General features: G+C 46.2%; 1 protein-coding gene across 2 annotated transcripts in view; it reads left to right on the top strand.

The window, feature by feature from the left end:
- Positions 1-25,574, top strand: part of Atg17 (autophagy-related 17) — a 55,085-nt gene that overhangs the window by 3,004 nt on the left and 26,507 nt on the right. The window contains exons 4-15 of one of the 2 annotated variants that reach the window (XM_065442540.2): positions 3,270-3,355; positions 4,309-4,424; positions 6,652-6,738; positions 7,053-7,167; positions 7,610-7,666; positions 8,760-8,930; positions 9,427-9,611; positions 11,948-12,134; positions 15,025-15,165; positions 20,518-20,799; positions 21,235-21,426; positions 25,300-25,401. In XM_065442540.2, coding sequence (XP_065298612.2) covers positions 3,270-3,355; positions 4,309-4,424; positions 6,652-6,738; positions 7,053-7,167; positions 7,610-7,666; positions 8,760-8,930; positions 9,427-9,611; positions 11,948-12,134; positions 15,025-15,165; positions 20,518-20,799; positions 21,235-21,426; positions 25,300-25,401 — 1,721 coding nt within the window. The remainder of the gene's footprint in view (positions 1-3,269; positions 3,356-4,308; positions 4,425-6,651; positions 6,739-7,052; positions 7,168-7,609; positions 7,667-8,759; positions 8,931-9,426; positions 9,612-11,947; positions 12,135-15,024; positions 15,166-20,517; positions 20,800-21,234; positions 21,427-25,299; positions 25,402-25,574) is intronic. The other variant, XM_065442541.2, reaches the window with a different exon arrangement.

Consider the following 25,574-nt stretch of genomic DNA (forward strand, 5'->3'; position numbering starts at 1 on the left):
ATTTTATTTTCTTTGCAATTTTGAATGTTAAAGGCAGCCAAGATAGCGGTTATGATGTTGAAGGATATAAATGGTGTCAGTGGCATCCTTTACTAGATTTACTAGATCATTTGTTTTCCCATTTGAGCAGTGGTTCTGGTAGTACAAGGATACCATGAAGAAATGGTTCTCAGAGCCAACCCTATGTCTGCCATGCTCAATAAGTTTTTCTTCTAAAGGAACATTTTGCTTCAAGCTACAGTTTTATTTCTTCAATGGAGATTTGCCTAAGGAGTATCACACAGGGCGTTAACGTGAACCTGACAGAAGTGTGTTGAGCTTGCTTGTTAGCCGGAGTCAGCCTGTCGAGTTCGTGTAAACGCTAGCTGGTCGGGCTGAGCCAGCCTGACTGCAGGGGTAGGTTGCCCGGCCTGACCTGTTCGCAGCTTGCATTTGAATGCAGACTTGTGGGGCCAGCCAGTGCCGGGACTTGCATGTGACCACTGATAAGTTGGTGTTTTATGCGCTAGCAGTGGCATTGGTGTCGGAACAAGGCATAGAGAAGCCCTGTGTAGTGCAACCTTGTAACGATAAGAAGCATGAAATAGAGCTATTTGCAGACAGCTATGGGAACCAGAAGCCCTCTTTGAACCCGTCGTGGTTGCTCAGTGGCTGTGGTGTTGGGCTGCTGAGCACGAGGTCGCAGGATCGAATCCCAGCGATGGCGGCCGCATTTCGATGGGGGTGAAATGTGAAAACACCTGTGTACGTAGATTTAGGTGCACGTTAAAGAACCTCAGGTGGTCGAAATTTCCGGAGTCCTTCACTAAGGTGTGCCTCATAATCAGAAAGTGGTTTTGGCACGTAAAACCCCATGATTTAAGCCCTCTTCGAATGCATTTGTGTCTCAGCTTGACGCTGCATGCTGCCATTGTCCAGACCCGTCAGAAGCAAGTACACGTAAACAAGGTCATGTCAGGTTGGGTTCGTGTAAATATAGCCATACACATACATTTTAAGTGGCTAGATATCATCAGCATCTTGTGCCTTGCCACTACCGTGATGTTAGCAGATACAGCAGCAATCCTGAAGAAAACGGCACATGATTTAGTTTACAAGTGCATACCTGCCATTTCCCCAAATTTTCTGTGAAGTTCATGAATTGGGCTCATTCTGCGATTTTATGAATGGTGTGTCATTTTATACAGAAAGTAAAATTCCGTTTGCATAACAGTTCTGAAGGACCCCTCACCTGGTCTGGCCATTGTGGGCTGACAAGCGCAGAGCATACGTTGTGTGATAATGATCACATCTGCGAATTACATTGCTACGCGGTGCAGAAAGACCTGAAATTTCAAACCGAATGCCGTTTTCCCTTCTCCTCGCGGCCACTGCACTCCAAGCCGGAGGGTGTCGTACATGTGCTAGGGCGTCTACATACACGTGCTTGCACTGTGATGTCGCTCGTGGTGACACGTGACCTAGAGAATTATTCAAGGCAACATCTGTTATTTCTGTAACATGTTGTTTAAATAGACGAGTTAAAGCTTAGAGAAATAATAGAACACACAAACCGAATGTCTGCGTGCTCTTGTTTTACTTTGCACCGCAGCAAGAGAGATCTACTTCCGTTTCGTCTGCTTGCTTCCACGTCGTGCAGTTATGTGTGCAAACACCGAAACTATGCCATCTTCTTCCATGTTCCAGTGCGGGATCATGCTCTGTGATCCGCTTGTGTCTGCCTCAGTATTTGTGTAGCACTGACTTATATTGCTGGTAAGGTGTCCTTGTGCACAGTACGCAAAATCGTGCGTTGTGCTTAACGAGACAATCGCAACAGCTTGTGTGCGATGCCATCAGTGGAAGTGTGTCGCGCTGCAAAAAAAAAACGAGGAGAAAAAAATAAAGGCGGGGTTCATGATATATGCATCGCGCGATCCTCGAGGTCCAGTATGGGAGAATGCGGAGAAGGGATTTTGCTTGCGGAGGCTGATGGGGCAAGTGGAGAGAGTGTGGCACTTGGCAGTGGAGCTCGCCACCTGAAATCATGGGTTCACAGCACTGAAATATTTCCATCTCTGCTATTAATGAACTGATTTGAAAAATTTGTGCCGCAGAATGCTCTCTAGAGGGCACGTAACAACTTCCAGCATATAACCAAAATTTGCTATGGGACCTGGTGAGGGGCCTTTTGAAGACATTCAATGATGTGACGGGACAGAATCGCAATAAAAAAAAGAAAAATCATGCAATAAAGAAATTGTGATGGTACTTATGCCACTTTCTTGTGACAGCGAAGGATGCCATGTACCATAGAAGTACTTGTTTTGAATTTCGAGTTTGATACTTTCAAGTTTATCCACTCTAGCTCCTCAAACAGTCAACATCTGCAGCAGCAAAGCTGCTGAAAAAGTTGCTGTGATATAAGGAGAGTGCATTGCTTGTCAGTGACTGCTGTTCTAAGTTTGTTGCTACTTAGGTGCTGTGTCTAAAGTTACATAATTGCTAATAAGCGTGTATGTGTGCTACGAAAGGTTAGTGCTTAGGACATAATCTTTAAAGTGCGTGCTTTCTCTCTATCTGTGGAATTTTTACTAATTTCAAAGTTTATAGATTGACAGGTATGCAAATGTTCACCGCAATCCGTGCTCATAGACGACACTAGTAGTAGAGAGGAGCAAAGGGAGAGAGGCCTTGGAACCTGGCTCTTGGCTCGTGAGGCAGGCATTTGTTTAGGGAAGCATTGATGATGGGCAGTGAAGGTTGTAGTAGGGTCAGTTTATTGACCTGCAGTATAGTGGCAGGTACCTGCTCCGTGTAGTAAGGAACGCTGCCAAGTTGCACTCCGTGTGCTGTGAACAAAAGTGACAGAGTCGAATAGCCAGGTGTGTTTATGTATAGGGGAGTTCTTGAAATGTGATTTGTTTAAACTTGCTGCTGATAAGAATAGTGACACAAAGGGCTGTGTCACTCGTGCTCTTTGACAGGCATGCAGGGAAAGCTAACATTTCATCTAGTACTAGCATCTAGCATCTAGCATCTGGCACTAGATAGCACAAAGGCAGAAAAGTGCAGTCAGTTGACGCAATCACAACTGAACGCACTTGCTCAAGCTATGGCCTGTAACCTTCTGTACGCATTTACATGAAGGCGCTCGCAGATTTCGTTTGGTCGTACGTGGTGTAATTCAAGAAGCAAATTATGTTTTGCAGATTCGAAAAGTTGGGAGTGTGCATGATAAATTGGCAGGTATATAATCATTGGTGGCATTACTTGTGCTCTTTTTTCAGACCAGGACATGTCACTTGAGCTGGAAGCTGTGGTTGACATGCCGCCTTCATTCAACACCGTGGTTACAAGGACACAGCTTGCTCAGGTGACATGGTGCTGCCACTTACAGCACTCATGCTTATCCATATTTTGGCACGGATGTTTTTCCTTTACTTTGTTGTATCATTTTTGTTTTATAGCATGAGTTCCTTATCACTGACACATCGGTGTGATTGGTGTGTCCTAGAAGCTGTGCTGTTGTCATATGTCTGAGGTCGTTTTCTAACTCGACACTTCCAGCTCATGCACATTCCTTCACAAACGTTCACCGTGCTATGGGCAGGTCATTGGGAAGTTTCTGTGTCATGCACACAACACCAACTTTATAAAGAGGAACACGAGTGCGTGGCCTGCGTTCCCTATTGGTTTGTTATGGCGTTGCTAGCAGGCAATTAAAGGGGCCTTTAAACACTTTTCTAGCGATCGTTTTTCGGGTTGCATAGATTGACGGTTGGAGATATAACTGCAATAAGAATGGCAGCGATAGGGTTGTGCTATAAGAACACAAAAACATGGCCAACCAAATTTTTTTGTTTACTTCTTTATAATTGCGATATGTTGTATCCATGATCGTTAGATCAACTTTTGACTGTACTAATGATATAACATCTAGGAACATGCAGTTCATAATGGAATGCATTATGTAACCTCGCAAACGACAACGTACAAAGAAGGAAACACACAGGATAAGTGCTTGTCCTGTGTTTCCTTCTTTGTCCGTTATTGTTTGTGCGGTTACATAATGCATTCCAATACTGACCACCAACTAGCCTGCTAAATGCAGTTCTTAGGCGTGTAGTACATAGGCAACTTGGGGAGAATGATCGTCAAACTGCTATCCACATTGAATCCCTCATTAGTACTGACCGCATTTCACGTGCTTTGGTTTCATTTCAGAGTACTGCAAGAAATTTTTTTTTTATTGTAAAGGCATGTTTGGAAAAGTATGGCTAGGTTTACGTTAGTGTCTCAACATGCTTTTTTTTTTTGGCCCCGCAGGAATTTTGTGAACGTGCTCGGATGGAAGTGAGAACCTCCGAACTTCTTGTCCACGAACAGCACCTGCAGCAGCAGGGCTGGGCTGCTGTGGTTGCCAACCTTCAAGACATGACGGCGTGAGTAAATCTTGGAGTTTGCTATAAATTAAACTTCTATTTAACAAAGTCAGCAGAGTCGGTATTTCATTATTTCGAAGTTTCGTTATGTTGAAATTAGACCTTTTATGCCAGTAAGTACAGTTGCCGACGCATTTTGCTTGCATTCAAGGGTCCACAAGATTTTCTGGATGATCATGCAATCGGAAAAAGCAAATTTTAATTAAAAAAATCATTTTGTTAAATTTGAGAGCCAGTCGCAAAAGATTCGGTTTCATGCTGTCTCGACGATATCTTCACATTGGTGGTGCAAAGTGAGGCCTACGATGCTTTCGTGGCAACTCCGCCCCCCCGTGGCTGATAGCGTTGCCTGCAGTGGAATGACGCTATCATGAGAAGCTTGGGCAAAGATGAGCGAATGCTTCATCTTCCTCTCGCTTTAGCGCGTCTCCGAAACATTGAACATGTGGAATCCGCAGCACTAAACACGCGGTAAGGTGGAACACACAAAGCCACGGCCATCTCGGTTCACCCAGCTTTTGCACTCGCGGCAGATTACCTCCAATATAGGGTGCACAGTTTGCGTGTGCACTGAACCGTGCTGACAGCCATTGTGGGGTTCTCCCCCCATACTCTTGGGACAAACGAACGACAACACAGTAGTGCAAACAATCACAAGGGCATTTATTGTGCCTCTCGTAGATCAATGCCTGCTAGCCGAGTTGCTATCCACAAAACATGCCGATGGGCGTGCGACAAATCTAGAAGTCCGACTCACCGTGACTGCATAGCGAGCGAATATGTTCGCCCCATGCTGGATCCCAACGCCTGGTCGTTCGCGTGTACGGTCACGCCAACAGTGGCGCGTTCGAAGGCGGCCACGCGAGACAGTCTCGCAGAAGCGTGGGTCGGCGCACGCGCGGCATGGCACGTCCGTCCCGCTTGCTGTCCCAAATCCCAGAGAGCGCCCAAGCGCCTTCCTTTCGGCGCCCGAGTAACCTCGCCTGTCGGCGGCGTTAGCAGCGCAACACTCGCGCCATCTCTCACAGTGTGCTTCAACCACTCCGACCGCCGCGGGCGCCAGGCCACGCGGCGGGCGAAGCCGCCCTGCAGGAGACAAGCTATGCGGGAAAACTAGATCTCAGGGAGGCGTGAGAGTCTTGCATCCCCACACCATGCACAATCAACCCCCGAGCTAAAGGAAGAGAGAGACACGCCAACTTACCCTTCTCACCCTCCCCTCCCCCAAACGGGTGCTTGATCACGTTATGACACACTCAGTCCCCTCCCTTCACCCTTTCCCCCTGCTCACGTGAGTAAATTGCACTTGTCAAGCCACCGTACTTCTTGGCTCACCCTTGTACACTTTCTCTCGCACCCAAAGCATACGGCACGTTAGCCACGATAGGGTCTTATCACACTTGGACTTTATACAGAAAATGCTTGGTGGCAATCACTTTCTGTTGCAGGGCGCACATGTTGGTAGGTGCGTTCGCAAGCAGCTGCATGGCAGCTGCATGGCCCTTGTAAGCAAAGAAAGGCGCTAGACGCGTGCACTCGAGAAGAGTAGCTGCCCGTTGGTCTCGTGTAAAATGCCGGCGGCACTCGGTTTCCTATTGTGGCACCAGAAAATCTCTTCCCGGGTTGTCGCACACTGCATTCACGGCTGTCGCCACCAACCCTTATGCAATAAACATCTTTATCTATCTGTTTTGCTGTGTGTAGGGCATAGTGTCATTGAAAGCTTACTGCACGCTTTTCGTAGGCGATAACCCAAATGTGCCACCGTTCCCTGCTGTAAGCGGTGAAAAGTGTCATGTTTTGCTCTGGTGTCATTGTATTTCGGCATTGCCTACCAGCTTGATTTGGTTTCCCGTTGCCGTCTTAAAACATTATTCAATAGGAAAGTGACTATGTGCATCTCGGGTCACTGGGGAAATTTGGTAACAGCATTAAAGAAATTTCAGGTACAGTAAAATGCACCTTGCTCCAAATGGGACCCTGAAAACAGTGATAACCTGGTGAAAAATAGTCACCTGGACCAAATAGTCCTGCCTGGACCAAAGCATGACAGAAACAGAATGAACACATTATGCAAAGCTTCCACCATGGGCAAATGTGTCTTGTTTGGTAGACATTGTCTTAAAAATTTGCATTTACATTGATTTTAGTTTAAGCAGTAATGTCAAGGATGTTTTTTTTTTCTCTGAAGTTACCTATTGCTGCTTCTCACTACTTTGTTCTTCAGGAGTCTGAGGAACAATGCAGGAGTCATTGAACAGGAGTTGACAGAGTTCCTTCGAAGTCGCCAGCAGCACACGGAGCTGCTTGAGAGGTAATTCTCATTTTTTTATCATTTTTTTGTTTGGCGAATCCTCCATTGAAACAAGTCATACTTTCAGGATTATTGCTGATCCTTGGAAACCCTTCAAAACTCTTGGGCATTGAAATGTTCTCTTTCAGTACCTTGGAAACCCTAAAATTTCGAGCTTAAAAATACTCTTTCTAAAATAATGTGCAGCAAACCATGAAAAATTGACCCTACCCCTCAAATAAAGAAGTAGAACACAATGAAAACAAGTGAGATTAATATTGAGTGCAGAAAATTATCTAATATTCACGTTGCTGTTTGGTTTCTCTTCTGTGCAGTTTGGATGAAGATATTGTACTCCTGGGAAAGATTCCTGTTCTTCCGGCACTGCTGTGTTCCGTGCATCAGGATGAACAGAAGGGCATGATGTTGCTAGACTGGATCAACGCCACGGTGAGGAAATTTGGTCTTGGGAGTAAACAGTGGTCGTTGGCAGACGCGGCGTCACTCCCACTTTCTCACTGCGTGACCTCCTGACTTCTTGACATTGGCATAACTTGAAAGGACTAAAGGGCAACAGAAAAAACAGGAGGCAGGGGCACTGCTCACTCCAGCTTGTGGAAGTCCTGGCAGCATTGCGTGAGGGCGTCATATTTCGTAGCGCTGTTACAGCCCTTTCCAAACTAGACGTGCAGAACATTTGTAATGCCAAAGTGCGCCAACAGAAGTTGAAACACTGGTAGCCATTTTGTTTTTGATACATGACTGCTGACAGTTGTTCGCTCTCCACAAATGCTGTTTAAGCTGCCATAGCTGGTATTGGTGCTATCACACACGCACACGCACGCACACGCACACACACACAAACTTTTGCTCTTTCATTTTGTTGTTACAGGACAGCAAAAGCAGTCTGAAGGATATGGCCGACCAGTGCAAGGCATGCCTGAAGCAGGTGGGTGTTATATCAGAATACAATATGTTAGCAAGTATGTTAATTTGTAGAATGTGCTTGGTGCAGCCTTTTCTGAGGCGTGAGAGGGAGATTTCTTTTCGGTTGGTTCCGTTTGCTTTTTCTAATATTAACCATTCGGTTGCTGGTTTCTTTTTTTCATAGTTCAAGAAATTCAGTTTAAGTAATACATCAGCAGGCTTTAAGTTCAAATGTTATTTATTGGTGAGATGTTTGTCATCTGAATTTTTATATCTGAAATCTAAGCAAAAAGTTAACTTTTTTGTAATTATATGTTTGAATGAAAATAATTACTGTTCCTTGGGCAACATGACCTCTTTGCAGCTGTCATTGTCAGTATCAAAGTCCACTGAAGCAGAATTGAAAAGAAGTTTTTTAACATTTTTTTACACCACTGAGAAAAAAAATATCTTTTTTGTTGCTGATCTGCTGTGTCAGAAAGCGATAGATGGGAGCAACGAGAGATGTGTTGACGGTTATTATGGCACTAGCAGGACATGTGGCCATGTGCTTCGAGCATGTTGAGATCAATTTGTTTATGTATGGACGGCAAATCTTTCACATTGGCTGCATGCTTTGCGTCACCAGCACCAGGAGCGTAGATTTGAAACTACGAATACTATCGGTCAAGCGAAAATTATGCAGCTCTGTTTTGTGTAGGATCGGGGTAGGTGAGAGGGGAGGCCTTGATGGGCAGCAGGGGTGACCATGCTAGGAAGCAGACTAAGCAGGCTGCCTCAATGTAGTTCTGTAATTGTGGGTCAATGTACATTTCAGCACTGCCTTCAGGCTGATCCAAAAGCCTGTGGCTGCACCTTCCAACTCGCATTCATATTAGACTCAAGTCTGGCCTGGACCAGTAGGCTTTTGCACTGGATGGCGTGGCTGTATACAAAGCCCGACTTTCCAGTCCGACAGTGATGTTGTGCAGTGAAGTTGTGTGCCACAGCAGATGTTTACTTCGAGTGACAGTACACGAGCCATGGCTATTTGCACCACATACTACCACACTATCTATTGCTGCAGCTACTTCACTTGTTGGGCTGAAACTGGAAAAATTTTTATGTGCATGCAGCTTGTTGCAGAAGGCCTGGAGAAGTGCCGCACGGAGGTGCAGAAGGTGATGGAGATGGTGAGCAACCCGCGCATGCTGGAAATTCGCGGTGTCGAGGAGTGGCTGTACAACCTCGACGAGCTCATGGCCAGAGCGCGCAAGCTCGAGCAGGACCAACAGGAGCACCTGCAGGTTGGTGAAGTTTCACTCTTCTCCCCCAAGGGAGCGTACAAAGAAGCTTGTTCTAGTCCTTTCCCCCCTTCTTACATCCTTTCCCTCTGCTGGAGGGAGGGGACGCCTGTAATGGGCCTAGCGCTGCATCTACTTCTTAATGCATATAAAACTCTGCTTTAAAGGGCGCATATGATGAACTGACAGTGGCTGAATCAGCGTGGTGGTCTCGCAACCCGGAGGTCGGTGGTTCGAATCCACAGCCCGACAAGCAATTTTTGTTTTCATGCTGCTTGACTTTTTTTGTATGGCAACACCGACACCGCCACGAGTGAGGTAATATAAACCTCACTTGAAAAGTAGCTCTTCAAGGACAAATGGGTGGGGGTTGGGTTTTCATTATGCAAGTGACTATGGTATTTGAAATAACCATTTTTGCTCTCATCAAATTTTGTTTAACTTGTGTGCTAAACTTTGCAATACTTTTTGCCTCCTCCCCCCCCCCCCCACTGCACAGTCCTTTGTGCAAAACCAGTCGAGCTTCTCCCGCCTCAAGGATCCCAGCGTCCTGCCTGACTTGAGTGAGAGCCACGTGAAGCAGCTCAAAATTATGCTGCAAAACCATGAGGGTCTGCGTGACATTCGGCGCCGCTGCGTCTCGGCGAAAGATCACCTCTCGAAAAACCTCAAGGAACGGCTGCGGTAAGGGCTTGAACCTTCCTTTTCTTCGTGTGCTTGAATGGAAAACTGAGGCACAAAACTTGCCTTGCTCAAGAGTAAATGGCAATTAAATGAAGAATCCAAACAAGGAGGACGTAATCACTGACTTGATTTTTCGAACAGGGGCAGAGCAAATACATTATACGGATTTATGGAAAATGTGCAGGTATTATAGGGCAGTTCTTTTTTTTTTTGCCACATCTTCACTAGAGAAAATTCAAGTAATAAAGTTTGTCTATTTTGTGCTTTTTTGAAATAATGAAATTTTGTGTTGGTCAAGGCTCTGGGTACGGTACATCTTGCACTTGCGACCTTGATCCCGCGATGCTGTAAGTCTAGGCTGTGTTGTGCAAATTCACTGGGTGCTTTGTGCCCAGGTGAGCTTAAGCGATTCCATCTAGTAAGTGGACACAAAACTATAAAACTTCTAACGTTTCTGGTGCTTGTCGGATGATGGCCCACAGAACCAAGCTTCCTTTTATATATGCAGCAGTCAGTCTAATGCATGCACGCTATCTTACACCCAGTTTCCAAATTTGTTTACGGGCACATCCTGCCCACTGGTCGTAACCACAGCTGCTTCATCAAGTGTCGGCAACCGAAATGGCTGTTTTGTGCCGCGTTGACGAAGTGCAGCATTGTATAGCACTTGGAAAGCCAAGGAATTGCCTCAACAACGTAAAGGGGGGCACTGCCTTGCACTGGCTTACACGGGCGACACCTTAAGATTGCAGCCATTTAGTTTGCAGCTGCCATGTTTGTGGCATCGGACACGTGGATCAGTCCGAAAAATTTAGTGACGCACACCGTGGTGTCCAAAGTTTCAGTTGCCATTGTACATTGGTTCTATGGAGTAAGTGGCAGTACTTTGAGGAAGTTCAGCTTAAAGAGCAGGTCCAAAAAATTGGTTGGCGATTGTTTAGGTACCTCAGCACGCGTCTGTTGTTTATTTTTGTCTTTGTTTACACGCTTGTTTGGAAGTCTAGAATTGGGTTGTATCAACTTACCCAAACCACACACTACATTGCAGACATTGCAAGCCAAGTGGTACTTGTGGAACATTTAGCCACCGTGGACCTCTTAAAGTGCACGCAAGCCATTCAGGAACCTCTCTTGAGAACGTTTCTGTTGACGCAAAAGGCCACATGTCAAAAGAGGTTTCAAGCTAGTCGGAACACCAGTCAGGCACTAAAGAGCAACATTAAGTCAGTTTGGACTGTTAAATTACGCTTTCAGAAGTCTACTTGCATTTATCTTGTGGAAAGGGTTGATTACTAGTGCGGGTAAAAGATACGCAAGCGCCCCTTTCTTTGAATTTTGTGGTGAAACTTTTGTGCCGTGTGTCAGTGGAACATCGGCATGGATTTCAAGTTTTCCTATGCTTGGGTTGTCTTTGCACAGCAATAGCTCTTAAAACTTGCCAGGTTGAGTTTTCAGTCCCTTAGAGATGCATCATGTCCTTCTTTTATCAATAAACAATTAACCCGTCCCAAGCACGCACTATCAAAATTAAAGTTGTCTCAGGAGTTAGTGGCTTAGAGTTGGCTTATAGTCGAGAAATGAATGCCGAGAGAATGGAAGCACAGTTAAAGACTGCAGAGAACTAAGTGGTATGATGCACAAGATGGGGTCAGTTAGCTGACTCAAGACGGAGGTAATTGGAGAACATTGAGAGAGGCATTTATCTTGCATTGGACATAAGTAGGCTGATGAGGGTGAACTTTGCTTTGTTTAGTATCCCTATTTTGAGTCTCTCTAATGCCAAAGTTATGCGTGTACATGAAATGCAGGTTCCGCGAAAAAGTGTAATGCTAGCCCAACTTTATCTTGCAGCCATTAGAACAGTACGACACCTTCTTAGTAATTTACACTAGTACACATAACACACTTGAAATCCAGGGTGCGTACCCAGGCTCAAGAACTATTCCTCTTTTTCTTGGGTCTCGCATTGTCTGCCTGTTCACCGAAAGGTCACAGGGTAGACATTAGAAAAAGGAGAGGGGGTGGTGCTTTCCTGAAGATATTGTGATTAAGCTATATCGCATGGTATGTTGAAGCTCCTTGCTCTTGCGTGCTGGAATATTTGCACAATCAATGTCTTACTGCTGTATTCAGAAATTCACTCTACAAGCCCATTCTTGACTTGGTCGAAATAACACCTGGCACAAATGCGCCGAAGGTAATGCAATGAGCGTCTCGGACACGCTTACAGCAGGCGTTATTTAGATCAAGTCTGTCTGTCATAAACTTCAAGTTAAGGTATATTTCTGAATGCAAGGGTTGAGCCTCCCTTCATGGAACCATTTCCTCTGATGCAGGTGGGTAATTTATGTAGAGAAGGTCATCTCGGAGGCACAGCTGCGCTTCATGTTCACCACACTGGCCACCAGGCAGCTGCGCAGGCAGCTCGAGATTTGCCGCCAGATCCACATGGCACCGCACACTTACCTCCGTGCTGTCACCGAGGTCATCCGGCGACGCCACTTCTCCCACAACTTCTTGCAGGTGGGCAGGTCTTGGCCTTCCTTTGGAGCGTATCCTAACGTCAGCTGGGTTAATCCTTCGCTTATCCCTACTTGTCGCAAAACAGTATGAAGTAAGGACAGGAGAGGACATTCTTTCCTGTCCTATTCTTACTTTATATTGTCTTGCGTCCTCTTACACCACAATTGTTTAGCTAGCCGGTTCCTGGCTTTGATGGCCAGGGGGAGTCAGTACAAAGCACAAGAAAGAAACGAGACATTGCAAGCCTTGTAAATGGAGTTTCAGCATTGTCTGCGTAGTTACGAGAGCTGCGGCTGTAAAAAAATATGACTTTGACACCAAAACTAGCTGTGAAGAGCTATAGCTGTAGGAGGAGGAGCCATGGTTTACGTAGAGCATGCAAACAAGCGCACATACAGCTTCCATGATTGTTTGTGGGTGCAGTGGTATTGCTTTGGAGTTGAGACGTCATCGCTTCACTGTGCCTCTCCTGAAAGCATTGTACAAATGGACCAGATGCCCCAACGAGCGTGGGAGTGTTTCTTCAAAAACTATCTCGCGAGGTGCTGGAATGGATGGGCCCACTGCGTAACGAGGTTTTAGCTGTGCGACTCTGGACAGTGCTGCCCTGGAGCCCTGTTTTATGTACCGTAAAAGCCCATGTACGATATGAACCCGCATATAGTATGAGGTGAAACTTTTGGGACGCAAAATGGAAAAAAACACTTTTACCCACATATAATATGAGTTAGGAAAGCTCGAGGAAAACATTTAAATTGCACTCGGCACTTCAATCACTGTCTTCCTCAGCTGCACTCTCTTCGAATAGTTCTTTGTTGGACATCTCTTCCCAGAGGTACTCATCCTCTATGCCATTGAGCGCGTTCGAGATGCCGCACTTCTTGAATGCGTGGCGCGGCGCACAAGGTCCTCTGGTATGCTGGTCATGCGTCCACAATCCACTTGCATAGCGCGGCTGGCAAAGCCCGCTTCAGCCGCCCAGTCGGCGTTGCTGCAGGCTCACCTGAGTGCATCCAATCTGCGTAACACCTCTTGACTGAATCCTTTAATGGCTTGTTCTCACAAACATCTAAAGGCTGCAGCTGGGACGTCATCCCACCTGGGATAGCAACGAGTTCAGTGCCGGATTCACGCAATAGCCTCTTCACTGAGTTGGCCAAATGGCAACGAAATGTGTCCAGGGGCACTATAATGTAAAACTATACCAAACTTTTCTATTCCAATTCTGCAGTCAGCCCTCTGCAATTGGTGAAAAACCTTTTTGGTCTAGCCCCACTTCACCTGTCTGTCACGCGACGTCATGAAAACCGCGATAGATCATCCCCATCTGATAGGACGTGTACACACTGATTATGCATGATTTGACCGAACAAAAGAAAAATAGTTATTTCTGATTAGACGTCTTTTCACTATTAGCCCTCGGCTATTGGTCAAAGGTTTTCAGACTGCACCGACTTCACCTGCCTATTACATGACGTCACAAAACTGCAAGAACTCACCGCGTCAAAGTGACGTGTACGCGTTAAAGATGCATTAATATGCCTAACAAAACTGGCTGCCCCGTTACGAAAGGGATAAAAGATGGCTGCCGCCGATCGCTCAGGCACTGGCTACTCGCACCTGCTGGAGAGCATGGATTTATTTATGTGCAATAAAACTTTTTGCATGGCCATGTAACATTTTCGAGCACTTTTGGCACGTTTACGACCTCGTTCTGACAACTCTTCCTTGCTGAGGATCCGTTTTAGCATTATCCTTAAGCTTCCGTTGCATGCCGCCGCGATTGTCGACGAGCCACCGTAAGCTAAGTAAGGGAAAGTGGACCAATAACAGACGCTGGCACCACCCTCTTCATCCAGTTATCGTTCAGTGCAGTGGCTCGACCCCATCGAATCCCTCACCACTTGAGCGTGATCCTCGCCTCTTGTGAGCCAATTAGATAAGACAATCCGCTCAGTGTAGGCAATGTTATTCGTTTTTCAAGCAAACAAAAGTGACCTCCTATGAATGGGGAGAGCGTTTGATGGGTCTGTCTAGAGAACCCTTTGGGACACCGCCCGATGCTTGTGTTGGCAGTTACGCAAATTTGACGTTGGAAGATTGGAATAAAAACATATTGGAATAGTTTTACGTTATAGGGCCCCTGCATGAGGATGGACAGGAACGACAACCGTGCGCCAGGCCGCCTACACCAGACTTTATCCAGTCGAGCACAAGATTCTCGTTCATCCTCTGAGGTGCTTGGTGCACTCGCACTAGTCCGGCACGGCACAAATGTGGAAGGTTGCGACTTCAGCTGCTCCGACTCTTTAGACAATGTGGAGGAATGCTGTTGCAGGCAGCGACGTTGCCCAAGCGGAAGAAAATACTCTTAACAGTATTTCACGCAAAACTAAGCTAATTTCATAAATAAAGTGCTTTTATAAATGGTATGTGCTTTTATGACATCCAATTCTTTAGCAGGCTTATATTGAATGATTTTCTGTATTGAACTAATAGGTGTTTTCTTGCGAGTTCGATATAACTGGGTTCGACTGTAAGCATTTAAACCCTTGCAATCAGTGCCACTATCTTGCCTACTGTACTGTGGCGTTGTGACATCCACAACACCCTCAATGTTTCCTCCTCGCCGATATTGAGACAAAAACCAGTTGGGTCATTTATGAGTGAATTTAGTTTAGAACACCTTGTGCAAATTTGCGCTGGAACTTCAGTAATTTATGCATTTATGTTGCGCAATGAATTCTATTTAGGTTGGTTCATTGAGATTATCTTGAGGCGTCTCCAGGACTGCTGCAAGGAGCGCAGCTTTTGCATTGACTCAGTTTGATGGCTGTGTTGATTGATCGTAATGCCACCTTCCCCCTTTCTTTTTTTACGTTGCATGCAGTGGGCTGGCACGTTGTCATCACAGTGTCAGCAACTGCACCAGCATGAAGTGCAAGCACGGAGGGACTTCAACAGCCAGTTCTCCAAGCACTTCCTGCACGCCCTCTTTCCCGGCATGGACGACCTGCCTCCACCATTTGCAGTAAGTCCCACTCGCAGAAAACGATACGCTCAGCACATTCGTTTGTTTGCCAGACGAGCCTAGTTCATTACACAGTCGAAATTCGCGATAAGGAAATCCCGTGACGATGAAATTCTTGCGACAACAAAATATTTCTGTATCCGTGACAAACGCCCATAGGATTCGATGCATTTTGTACATTTCGACAACGAAATGTCGCTGTACTACGATCCCGCATCAACAAAATTTGCCAGAACCCGGTAAATTTTCTACTCGTGCAAGGCTAGCAGGCTCCAAAATGTGCACAAATGCGATTGCTTTGCACTAAAATTGCGTAAAATACAACCACATTACACTTGCCTGGGCGCCGCCATTTTTGTTTACAAAAACAACCAAGTGCCGGGAGTGATCATGTGCGCCAGATGGATGGATGGAAGACTTCGTTTATCGACAGACGGTTGGGAGATGGTGGGTTGTTGGTCGCACTAGGTGGCCGGGAGCCCCTGGCTCTTGGCGACCTCTTCGGCCCACTTGACGGCCCGGAGTTGTACTGCCGGGTCTGAGTTGAGAAGCACGACCTCCCACTGCTTGGAAGTAAGGAGCTGACCCAGTTCCAGAGAAGGTGGGTCCTCCAGGCAATTCCAAAGTATGTGATCTAATGTGGCTCTATCGCCGTAATGAATGCAGGAGGGAGAGTACTGACCAGGATATATGTGAGAGTATGCGGCCGGGTTGGGGAAGGTATAGGTCTGTACAGTCGCCGACCGATTTTCCGGACTCCGAAAATTCGGACATGCCCGATTATTCGGTCAGCTTCGCGGCACCGCCGTTCTCCCCATAGACCACAATGTATAACAACTGCCGAAAGTTCGGACACCTTGCAACCTCTCGTCTGATTTTTCGGACACTCCTTGAGCCAACTCGGTCGAGAGCACCATGCACCGACTCTGACCGGTGCATGGTTCGACTTGCTGAACGCCATTTTTGTTTTGAACGGAGCTTCCTTGCTGCCCCATGAAGTGGCGCTAATGGAAATCCCCGCTCATCATCATCGTTTCTGTCTGGTTAGATAGAGCGGCTCTGCAGCAGTTCCGGTTTTAGCTTAGTAAGCCATGTCAAGACAATCCAGCAGCTGATTTGTTTCTTCGCGCACGACGCTGCAAGCATGCTGCGTTTTCTCGCTTGTGTGACTGGTGTCGGCACGGTGGTGTTTGCTTTGTGTGCGGTGTCGAGGTTTCGGTGATCCAACGTGGCATACGGAAACATCTCGTCAAGTGTCTAATGTAATGGCGCCGACAGTGCCCGCGCAGACTGCGCTGCGGAATGCCGGCAAGCGGGTGCCGGGAGGCCTAAGATTTGTCGCCTTCCGATGTGCTCCCTACCGACGCGGAAAATGTTCTGCCGAGACTTGCGCAGTGGTTGCATTGCGATTCCGGACACCGTCTCATTGAGAGTTTCACAGGTGCTGACACTGCTGTACTGACATGCGCAGAACTCGACGACGGCGAGATCATTCGTCAGGTTTCTACTGCACCGCCGGACGATGACCGAGTCGGAAGTTGACACACCATGTGCTTCGCTGCCGTCGCATGCGGAGCGTGTACAAGCAGTGACTGTGCTTTCAGCCGCCTATAGTGACCGTACGACCCTCTCCGAGATTCAGGCTTATCTGATTGCGCGTAAACGGAACAGCGTGCAACGGCGCATTCGCGATTTCAAGCCTACTGCCGAGCCCGAATAAGTGCGTGGAAATAAAGGATTTCCCTTTTTTTTTTCATAATCTGCTTTTTCGGACACCTGTTTATTCGGACATTTCCGCAGTCCCCGTGAGGTCCGAATAAACGGTCGGCGACTGTAATTGGCACCAGATGATTTTCATATGCGCCAGAAACGTATCGTGGCTGTGATCTTGTTTGATGATCGCCCATTCGAAGCGGCACGCATGTTTGAGCCATGATTAAGCGATTGTCCAGGAATATGCTTCCCTTGCTTCAAGAACGCTGGTTTCGGTGACACCCTACAGGCATCACGTGCGGATTTGGCACCAGACGCAGATTTGCACGAAGGGGCCCTAATCTCGATCGACTGCCTTCGGGTATTGGTGTATGGTCGCTTTCACCTTCGCCCTGAACGCATCGGCGTCTACAGGCGACAATGTGCACTGGAGAAATACTGCTGTTGCGTGGAGCCCTGTTGCTCTGCATCTGGTGCCATGTTACACAAAATCTCACAGAAGTGACCATATCTCCGAAAGCAATTGACCAAGAATACTGCTCCACGGCAGTGTTGCCACTGCTGATCGACGCGTGCGGCGCACTTTGTACTGTTGGAAATACTAATATATCCTAATATATATACTAATATAATAATATACCCTCGAGCAAAGCTTGCCTAGGCTTACGGAAGTTTGATAATAAAGTTTCATTCTGTGAAGCAGTACCTATCTGTGCTGTCTCACTTCGCAACAACGAAATTCTCGCGAAAGCAAAGTTTTTACGTTCCTTGCGGATTTCGTTATTGCGAAGTTGAACTGTATATCTATTGGCAGTAGAAATTTACTTCGTTATAATGAGGATGTAAAGAAATGAATGTTCAAAGATTTCAAGGCTACTGCATTTAACCTATTTACTCTCACTATAAACACACTTGCGCAATGATCGCACCCCGAACTTGCTGCCGTGAAGTAGAAGACACGCTATGATGTGGCAGCCAATGTGCTGGAATGGCAGCCGGATCCAAGGCGTTTTGGCCTATTGGACACCTGGTTGGCAACAAAAGTAGGAGACACAGTACAAGTCAGCGTCCGATAGGGTGTCTGACATGCGGGAACGATGATCCAAGGCATTTTTTTGTGCAGTAGCGATGCATCAGATATATGCGTAATACTGTATTTACTCGCATAATGATCACACCCCGGCATTTCGTTGTCAAACTTCGCTTTTTTTTATTTCCTGTGTAATGATTGCACCCCGAACTTGTCGCAGCGATATGTCTTGTGCCAAGTATAGCTAATAATGATCGCACTTACCATCTGTCGAAGGCTACGTGAACGACTCTTCAAGACAAACCAAGTGGTCTGCACGCACCAAACATTCTTAAGCAGATGCCCCATTTCATTCCTTTCATCACTTTCCGCACTTCCATGACAACAGCTACAACCAGACTTGCCTTTATTATGTGTAGGCTTTATGATGGTTGTGGTCAACAACTACAACAACAAAAAAAGCACCTTTCGATTCTTCTCGTCTGCACTCGTGGGCACGCAACAAATCACGCGCGGCAATGATAGTAGCCACGTTTACGTTGATAGGTTAAAAGTGTACCCTATTCATACACCAACGCTTGTAACAGCCCATCCTTAGCAGAAATGTGCCGTATTAGGATAGTGGTGAATATAGATGCCGCGGTTTCCAAAGCATGCCGGCCATGTGTTTCTATGTCACTGACAGCTAAGCGCGCCCCTTTCTGTCCCCTCGGAGTGCATATGGCTACGTTATTGCCGCAAACTTGCTGATATTAACGATATTATACATTACTGATATGGAAGAAACTGTTTCAATGCATGTGATGTACTCACGAGAAGAAAAAAATTGGATTCGGCGCGTTTGGCTAGTTCCGCCGGCCACCATTTTTGTTTTGGTGTCCTGCACTACCTACAGTGGCAGCCGCCTATCTGTTGACCTGTTGTCATTGCGCAGCAAATGCGGGATGAAAAAAAAAATGGTTTCCTTTTGCGGGAAATTTAACCTGCGTAATGAATCGCACCCCTGAATTTGCGTCAATTTCTTTTGACAAAAAAGTGCGATCATTATGCGAGTAAATACGATAATTTTCTGTCATCCGCAAGCATTTGTTGATTTGGTATTCAAATGGCAGGCACACAAGGTTCTTCATGCAGCAAGGGCTTGCATACCTGTCGATGACGAACGGCTTGATTTTCTTTGCGCCAGTCATGTTGCAGCAGAGCAAAATGAACATGCGAAGATCTGACTTTTTCCCTCCTTTACACTGCTGCCCTTTAAAGTGCATTGTTCCATCCGGTAGGAGTTCGTAAAAGCAGAGTGGTCTTGTCCACATTGAAAGTGTCATCGGAGTATAACTTGGCCACCTGCCAAAAATGGTCATTTTCAGGCGCTTTTTCTTCAATGGAGACAACTTGCCACACAATTCCATTCCTCTGATGGAAATGAAAAAGCCAACTGGTGCTTGCATCAAATCCAGCGATTTTCAGTGCGTGAGCAAATTCAGTAGCTTTCTCCTGAAGCATTTGGCCGGACATCTGAACATTTTGTTGTCTGGCACCTTTAAAACGAAGTCAGCACTGCATATACTGGAAATTTCTGAGTAGCACCCGTTTCCTTGTAGGAGCGATTTGCGACTCCCGATGAAACTGACTTTCACGCACTTCACACATTTAGGTTGGTCATGGTGGTCGACGGGGCAATGCCGCACCCTCTGAAGACATCGATTTGCTTCTTTCCTGCATTGACTTCTTGCAAAAACGTCCACTTTTTTTTGCAACGAAAACTGCCTCTGCTGCTTCTTAACGCCGTCGCTAGCTGGATTCATTGTCAGCGGAGCCTCAATGCACAAGCTTTGCTACAAAATCGTTCACAAGTCACAGTCTAAAAAGCTGCCCGCACATGTGAATGGCACAAGCAATAACGGCCAGACGTACAACACGCACAGTGCGAGAGGTTACATAAGTCTGCTAGGCCTGGCTATAATACAGCTGCCATACAGCTGCGTGTATAGCAGCAGCTGCATGGCAGCGCGAGCAGTTGGCGCTAAATGTGCTGATGATGATAGCTACTGCCATCTCTGGGACGTACAAGCTGCGAACAGTGTTAACCACATACGCGAAACTTATGGGGCTGTTACTCATAGCTGAATTCGTAATAGTACTGATGTTTCTTGTGTATAGACAAGCCATGAAATTATGTACTTTTTTTTTATGTACGGTATCTGAAATATTTTTATGTTGAAAGTACAGGAACTCGTGTGGGGATTGAAAAATATTCATAAATATAAATATTTGTTAATGTATTCAATAATGTGGTGTTTGTGGCTATGATATGTAACTTTATTAGTCTTGAGGCATTGTGAGCCTCGCCTAAATCTGAAAATCTGAAATCGTATAGACTTTCTGTAAACTGAAACAACCTAAAAATGCTTTCTATTTCAGTGTTGTTGACTGATAAGGCACATGACTAAGTTTCTAGGGGACACACTCTCTGCTCTTCTTGCATGCACGAAATTTTCTATGGTTTTCCAGGCGATCGAAAAATATCCAGAGCCCTTTCCCCTCTGCTACGCCGTCCCCAATAACCCAGATCCTGATTTGATCTTTTTTTTTTCCTTCCCTATGCGCAGACTCGGAATCCCAAGCCGTTTGATGACAATCTGCCTCTTCTGGCTCCTGACGACTTGGAGTTCCTTCGGAAAGCACTTCCAGAGATGTCGGAACTCCTTCAAGCTCCTGACACGGTCATGTTGCCGACCATCGTGCTGCAGCAATCGGGTGCCACACAGTCCTGCCAAGATGCCGCATCACAGCCAGACGGGGAGGCTTCATCATCTTGCATTCCACCGCACGCTTCTTGTCAGCAGCTGCAGCCGGAGGCGACCGATTGTGAAACTGACGAGGCGCTGCTGGTAATTGAGGTCCCCATGTCCTTTTCATTATAGGGGTTCCGAACCAACCCTTAGGCTTGGTGGAAAAAAAATGCATTCTGCGGTTAGCATACACTGCTGCGAACATCCCAGCCAAATTTTGCAGTCGTGCCCGGTGTGGTCACAAGTGGGAAGGAAGTGCGTCATCTTCCATTGCATGCGAGGCTCGAGGGGGGGGGGGGGGGGGGACGCGTTTAGCGAGCAATCGGACAGTTGATTTACAATTTTTCAAAGTAGTACATGAATTGTAGTAAATGTTACAATAAATGATATTTGATTTCTGATCTCTGGCTGCGAAAATTGGGCGCATTTCACAATCTAGGGTGCATTAAAATCGGCTAAATACAGGAAATTGTATTGGAGCTAGAGGAATAGCTGAACTAAGGTGAACTTTTTCTGTTTTGTCTTTTGCCACAGAGTGCCTCCGAGAAGGACTGCCACGATGGTACCTGTCCCGAAGATCGTGAGCGCACCCCGAAGCTGGCAGTGTCTGATGACGAGTTTGAAGAGGTCTCCGACGAACCGACTACGGGCCTCGATGCTGCCACTGTTGACATCCTCGGCATGCCAGCTCCTCAGGACACGATCCTCTGCTCCCCGGACTCTTTGGTATGGCACTTTCAGCACTGGTTACATTGTGCGTCATATCTGTTAATAACATATTTAGCAGTGTGGAGCGTTTGTGTGCTTTACCCATATACAAGGAATACTGAGTAATTTACACCATCCATTGTGAGTATACATTTCAGACCAACTACAGTGGAACCCTGGTTATGTCCCCCGATATTATGACAGATTAGTGCAGTCCCGGCGAACTTGCCATAGAGACAATGCATTAAAAAACCTCCATCATATGACGATAGATTAGGCACGTCATGTCTTGTACAATGACCTGCACGAAACTGCAAACCCAACAGCGGATGCCTGAGGCAGACTGCCAGCTTTCAGCAGTTCCTTTGTTGTGCCGTCCCCTCCACCCCCACCAGAAGGCGTGCAGATCGTATTGGATAGGTATGTTCATGCACGCAGTTTTGAGCTTTGTTTACGTGTGAGAGCACAAGACTTCTCGCGCGTCTGTTGTTGGGTTTCCGGTTTCGCAGCGGGGGTTGTATCATACTGACCCTGCTGGCAGCGCCTGTACGAGGATGACGTCACAGATGCTACCCTGCTAGTGCCTGCATTCGCGTATGTGCTGCATAGCGTTGACGACAACCGGACGCTCGTCCATGAGGTAATGATGGCTGTAAGTGAGCTCCTTGCAGAAATCATTATGCAAAAAAGAGGTGAGGCGTGCAGACAGGACACAAGAGTAGAGAAGTGGACAACACGAACGCCGACTATCAACTGAAGGGAGCACTGAGGCGAAAAAAGAAAGAAGACGCAAAACTCATCTGCGCAAGCTCGGGAATGGTATCACCACATGTCAGTCGGGTACATGTGCTGGTCTACGTCTACGTACATGTGCTGGTCTACCCGACCTTCGTGGCGCTGCCACATACCCCGCAGAGTCAATGTACAAGAACATCTGAAATTTATGACATAAAGCATAATGTTGAAGCATGCACCTGTTATGACAAGCACGCTGTGTGCCTCTCTCTCTTCGACCGTCCTGCTCATCAGCATGTCAGTTTATCAGTGTCTGGTCAGCATTTCTGTTTTGTGAGCAGATAAACTCTGTGTCCCGCAGCAGGCGTATAACTCGACTTAAGGCCCATCACACACATCTAAATCCAAGGCAGGCAGAGAAGTGAGCCACAGGCACGTGAATTCAGCACTAGGCCCAACTATGGCCACTATGTCGATAAAGTGCCGGCCACTCCTTGACTCTCCCCTGCGCACGCTTTCCTATTAAGTCAGCATAAAATACGTTAACTGCATAAGTTGCAGAGAGTCAGTTGCATTTTTTTCTCTCTCGAAACTGCGAGGTGCCTTTGTGCCGGCACTGGCGGAAAGGATGCATTAAGCATCAAGTGCGCCTGCTTTAAACACACGTGCGAGAGTCAGATCGCAGTCTCTCTGAAAAACTGCAGCACGGCCATTCAATCGTGGAGCTATACAGCAACAGAGATGTGGGTGCATTCGTCACGCGAGTAAATACGGTAGTCATTCTGGCTTAAATATCTTGTTTTTAGTAACGTGAGACAGTCATTGCTGAAACGTCTCGTAAGCTGACATGCCTTTGCACCAGTGTGCTTTTTGTGTATGCTGACTTTTACATAAAGTTTATATGCTGGACGTCAAGCATTCATTGGTCACTGACAGTAATGAAGAGGTATGCAGTAAGGCTCTGTAGATACATTCTTGGTTTTACAGCAAAGGGATACGTATTGGAGAGTTTTACGTCGTTTTTTGTGCGGTGGTTTTGTCAGTATTGAACTTCAGATGGAGAAAAGCCAGCAGTACAACCTGTGGCCATATGACCACAGTATTGGAACCCATAACTGGATGCCGGCGTCAGCAGAGCGGGCACAGTATGCATAAGTATGCATAGGATTTAGCTGAGTATAGATATAGTAAGTAGGGGTGTGCCAATACAGTAGACGACCGTTAATTCGGGCTCCATGGGGGACGCAAATAAGTCTGAACTATCGAATGTCAGAAAAAAACGAATGTATCCAAAAAACGGTTACTTTATTTACGTTTGAAGGCCCCTGTGCAAGGAAAAAGTGGTCGATTCATTTCTGCATGCATTTCCGCTTACGTGCAAGCAAGTCCACTTGTATTTCTGCCAGTTTTGTGTTTTCTCTATATGCCAATGCAACGTCTGCAAAGGTTTGAGTGAGATCCACATGTGAAAGCTCCAGAGCCTACAGCACATCATCATCATCTGAGTTAGAGTCACTGTTTGATAGTGGGAGAATTTGCTCAATTGTTTTGTCTGCAAAGTCTTCAAATGTAATGGAAGCAGGATCTGCACACCACAGCCTAGCAGGTCACCAATGATGTCCACATTTGAGTTTATTATGGTAGGCCGCAGTTCAGGTTCTTTAGTTGTGGAGTCGGGCCCATTCGTACTGTTACTCAAGACTCATTCGGAGTCGGACTGCGAGGGCACCGATGGCGCCATTTGACGCATTTGTCGATAACTTCACAGACGATGAGCAAAACGAGAACAAGGTGAAAACGGGAGCCTCCTTTCACCTTGTTCTCGTTTTGCTCGTCGTCTTGAATTTCCATCTCCCACCTTCCCCGTGTTTTCCCTGGATAACTTCACAGGAAAGACTTCTCGAAGCCAGCAGAGCGCTGTCTGGAATGCATACTAAACAACCAAGCACTGAATGGTGGAATGCTGTCCGGAAGGCAAATTCAACAAACAAGAGCGGGCCATGCTCGGTAGTGCTGGAATGGATGTGATGGTCGCGATGTTGATGTAACCTAACAATTCAGGCAAAGCCTTCAAGATTGACATTTGCAGTTAAATCTCTGAGGTGCAGTGCTATGACTAACGAAAGGACTCAGAGACAGCCGTTTAGTCTGCAATTTCTAAGGCTATATGTGATGTCTCGTCAAGGTTGCCAGAGGAGATAATGGTGGCAGAGTCGGCATACGCTACAGCCACGGATGGAGTCTCGACAATCAAATGTGGAGCTGGTGGCTGTCTGAAATATTGGTCGTCTTTACACATGAAGTCTGTGGAGCCATTGGAGGTGTCGGGAAGCTGCCCAAATTACCGATCATGTCGGTCTTATTTATCAGCTGGTGACTGTACTTGAATGTTACTGAATTAATTCAAATATCAAACAGTCAAATAACTGTAATTGTAAGCTTAATATCTGCTGTTCACGTTTTTTTTAATATTCAGTATGTTCGATTTAAAGATCCATGCATTGTTGCATGTTGCGTATGCCACAGAGCTCCTTGTGCTTCATGCTGGGCACTTGAATACCTCACGTCATTGCTTTTGACAAAGAAAAAGGGGGGGGGGGGGGGGAACGCTGAGCATGAATAGGCCATGGTCTTTCCGATTCCAGAACCTTTGTCAGATGTTAAATGACGATGAACCTGAGAATGAAAATGTGCCTGCTCTTTGCTGTTGGCGCCGACTACAGTTGACCCACACTGTACCAACGGTGGCTATTTGTGGAGCGGGGATTGAGTCACGCGATGTGTGATCTGCCTTTTCGTCTGTGGCACAGATTGGCCCTACGATAACCCAGCTGCTGTAAGATAGGAAAGCCCTTCCGTATTTTGGAAGAAAACTGGAAAGTCACTTTTTATGCAATGTGTGTTGCAAAACTTTTTGTACAATTTATGTGTTGCTCGGATCAGCGTATGCCCATAAAATATTTTTTTTGGTTCTCTTGTTCTGGAAGAAGCTTATTTTGACAACTACAGAAAATAGTTTTGCGATCACTTCTGGAAGCAGAAGGTCTGAATGTTGCTACCTGCGACCTTAACGCAGAGATTTCATTTTGGAGTCTGTTTTGTAGAATAGTGCAATAGTGCATTTGAGTTTTAGTAATTCTTTGGTTTGTCTGGTAGAAAACAAAAACTGCGGGGGTCTGTCAACCTGGCAGGCAAAGAAGCAAGTTTGGCCAACTGAGTGGGCTGATTTTGTCATCTACCCTGAAGAAAATGAAACAGGTAATGCAAAAAAAAAATATTAGAAAAAGAAATCGCAGCTATTTCATTTCTAAACTGAAACAGGTGAACTGTTGTTCATATGAATATAACAGAAGTGTATCGTACTAACTTTCAAGCATCCACTTTCATTTCCATTAATTTGTCATTTTCTTATTTCATTTATTAAGCACAAG

This window comes from Dermacentor albipictus, chromosome 6 (genome assembly GCF_038994185.2).
Source record: "Dermacentor albipictus isolate Rhodes 1998 colony chromosome 6, USDA_Dalb.pri_finalv2, whole genome shotgun sequence".
In the NCBI taxonomy this organism is placed as follows: domain Eukaryota; kingdom Metazoa; phylum Arthropoda; class Arachnida; order Ixodida; family Ixodidae; genus Dermacentor; species Dermacentor albipictus.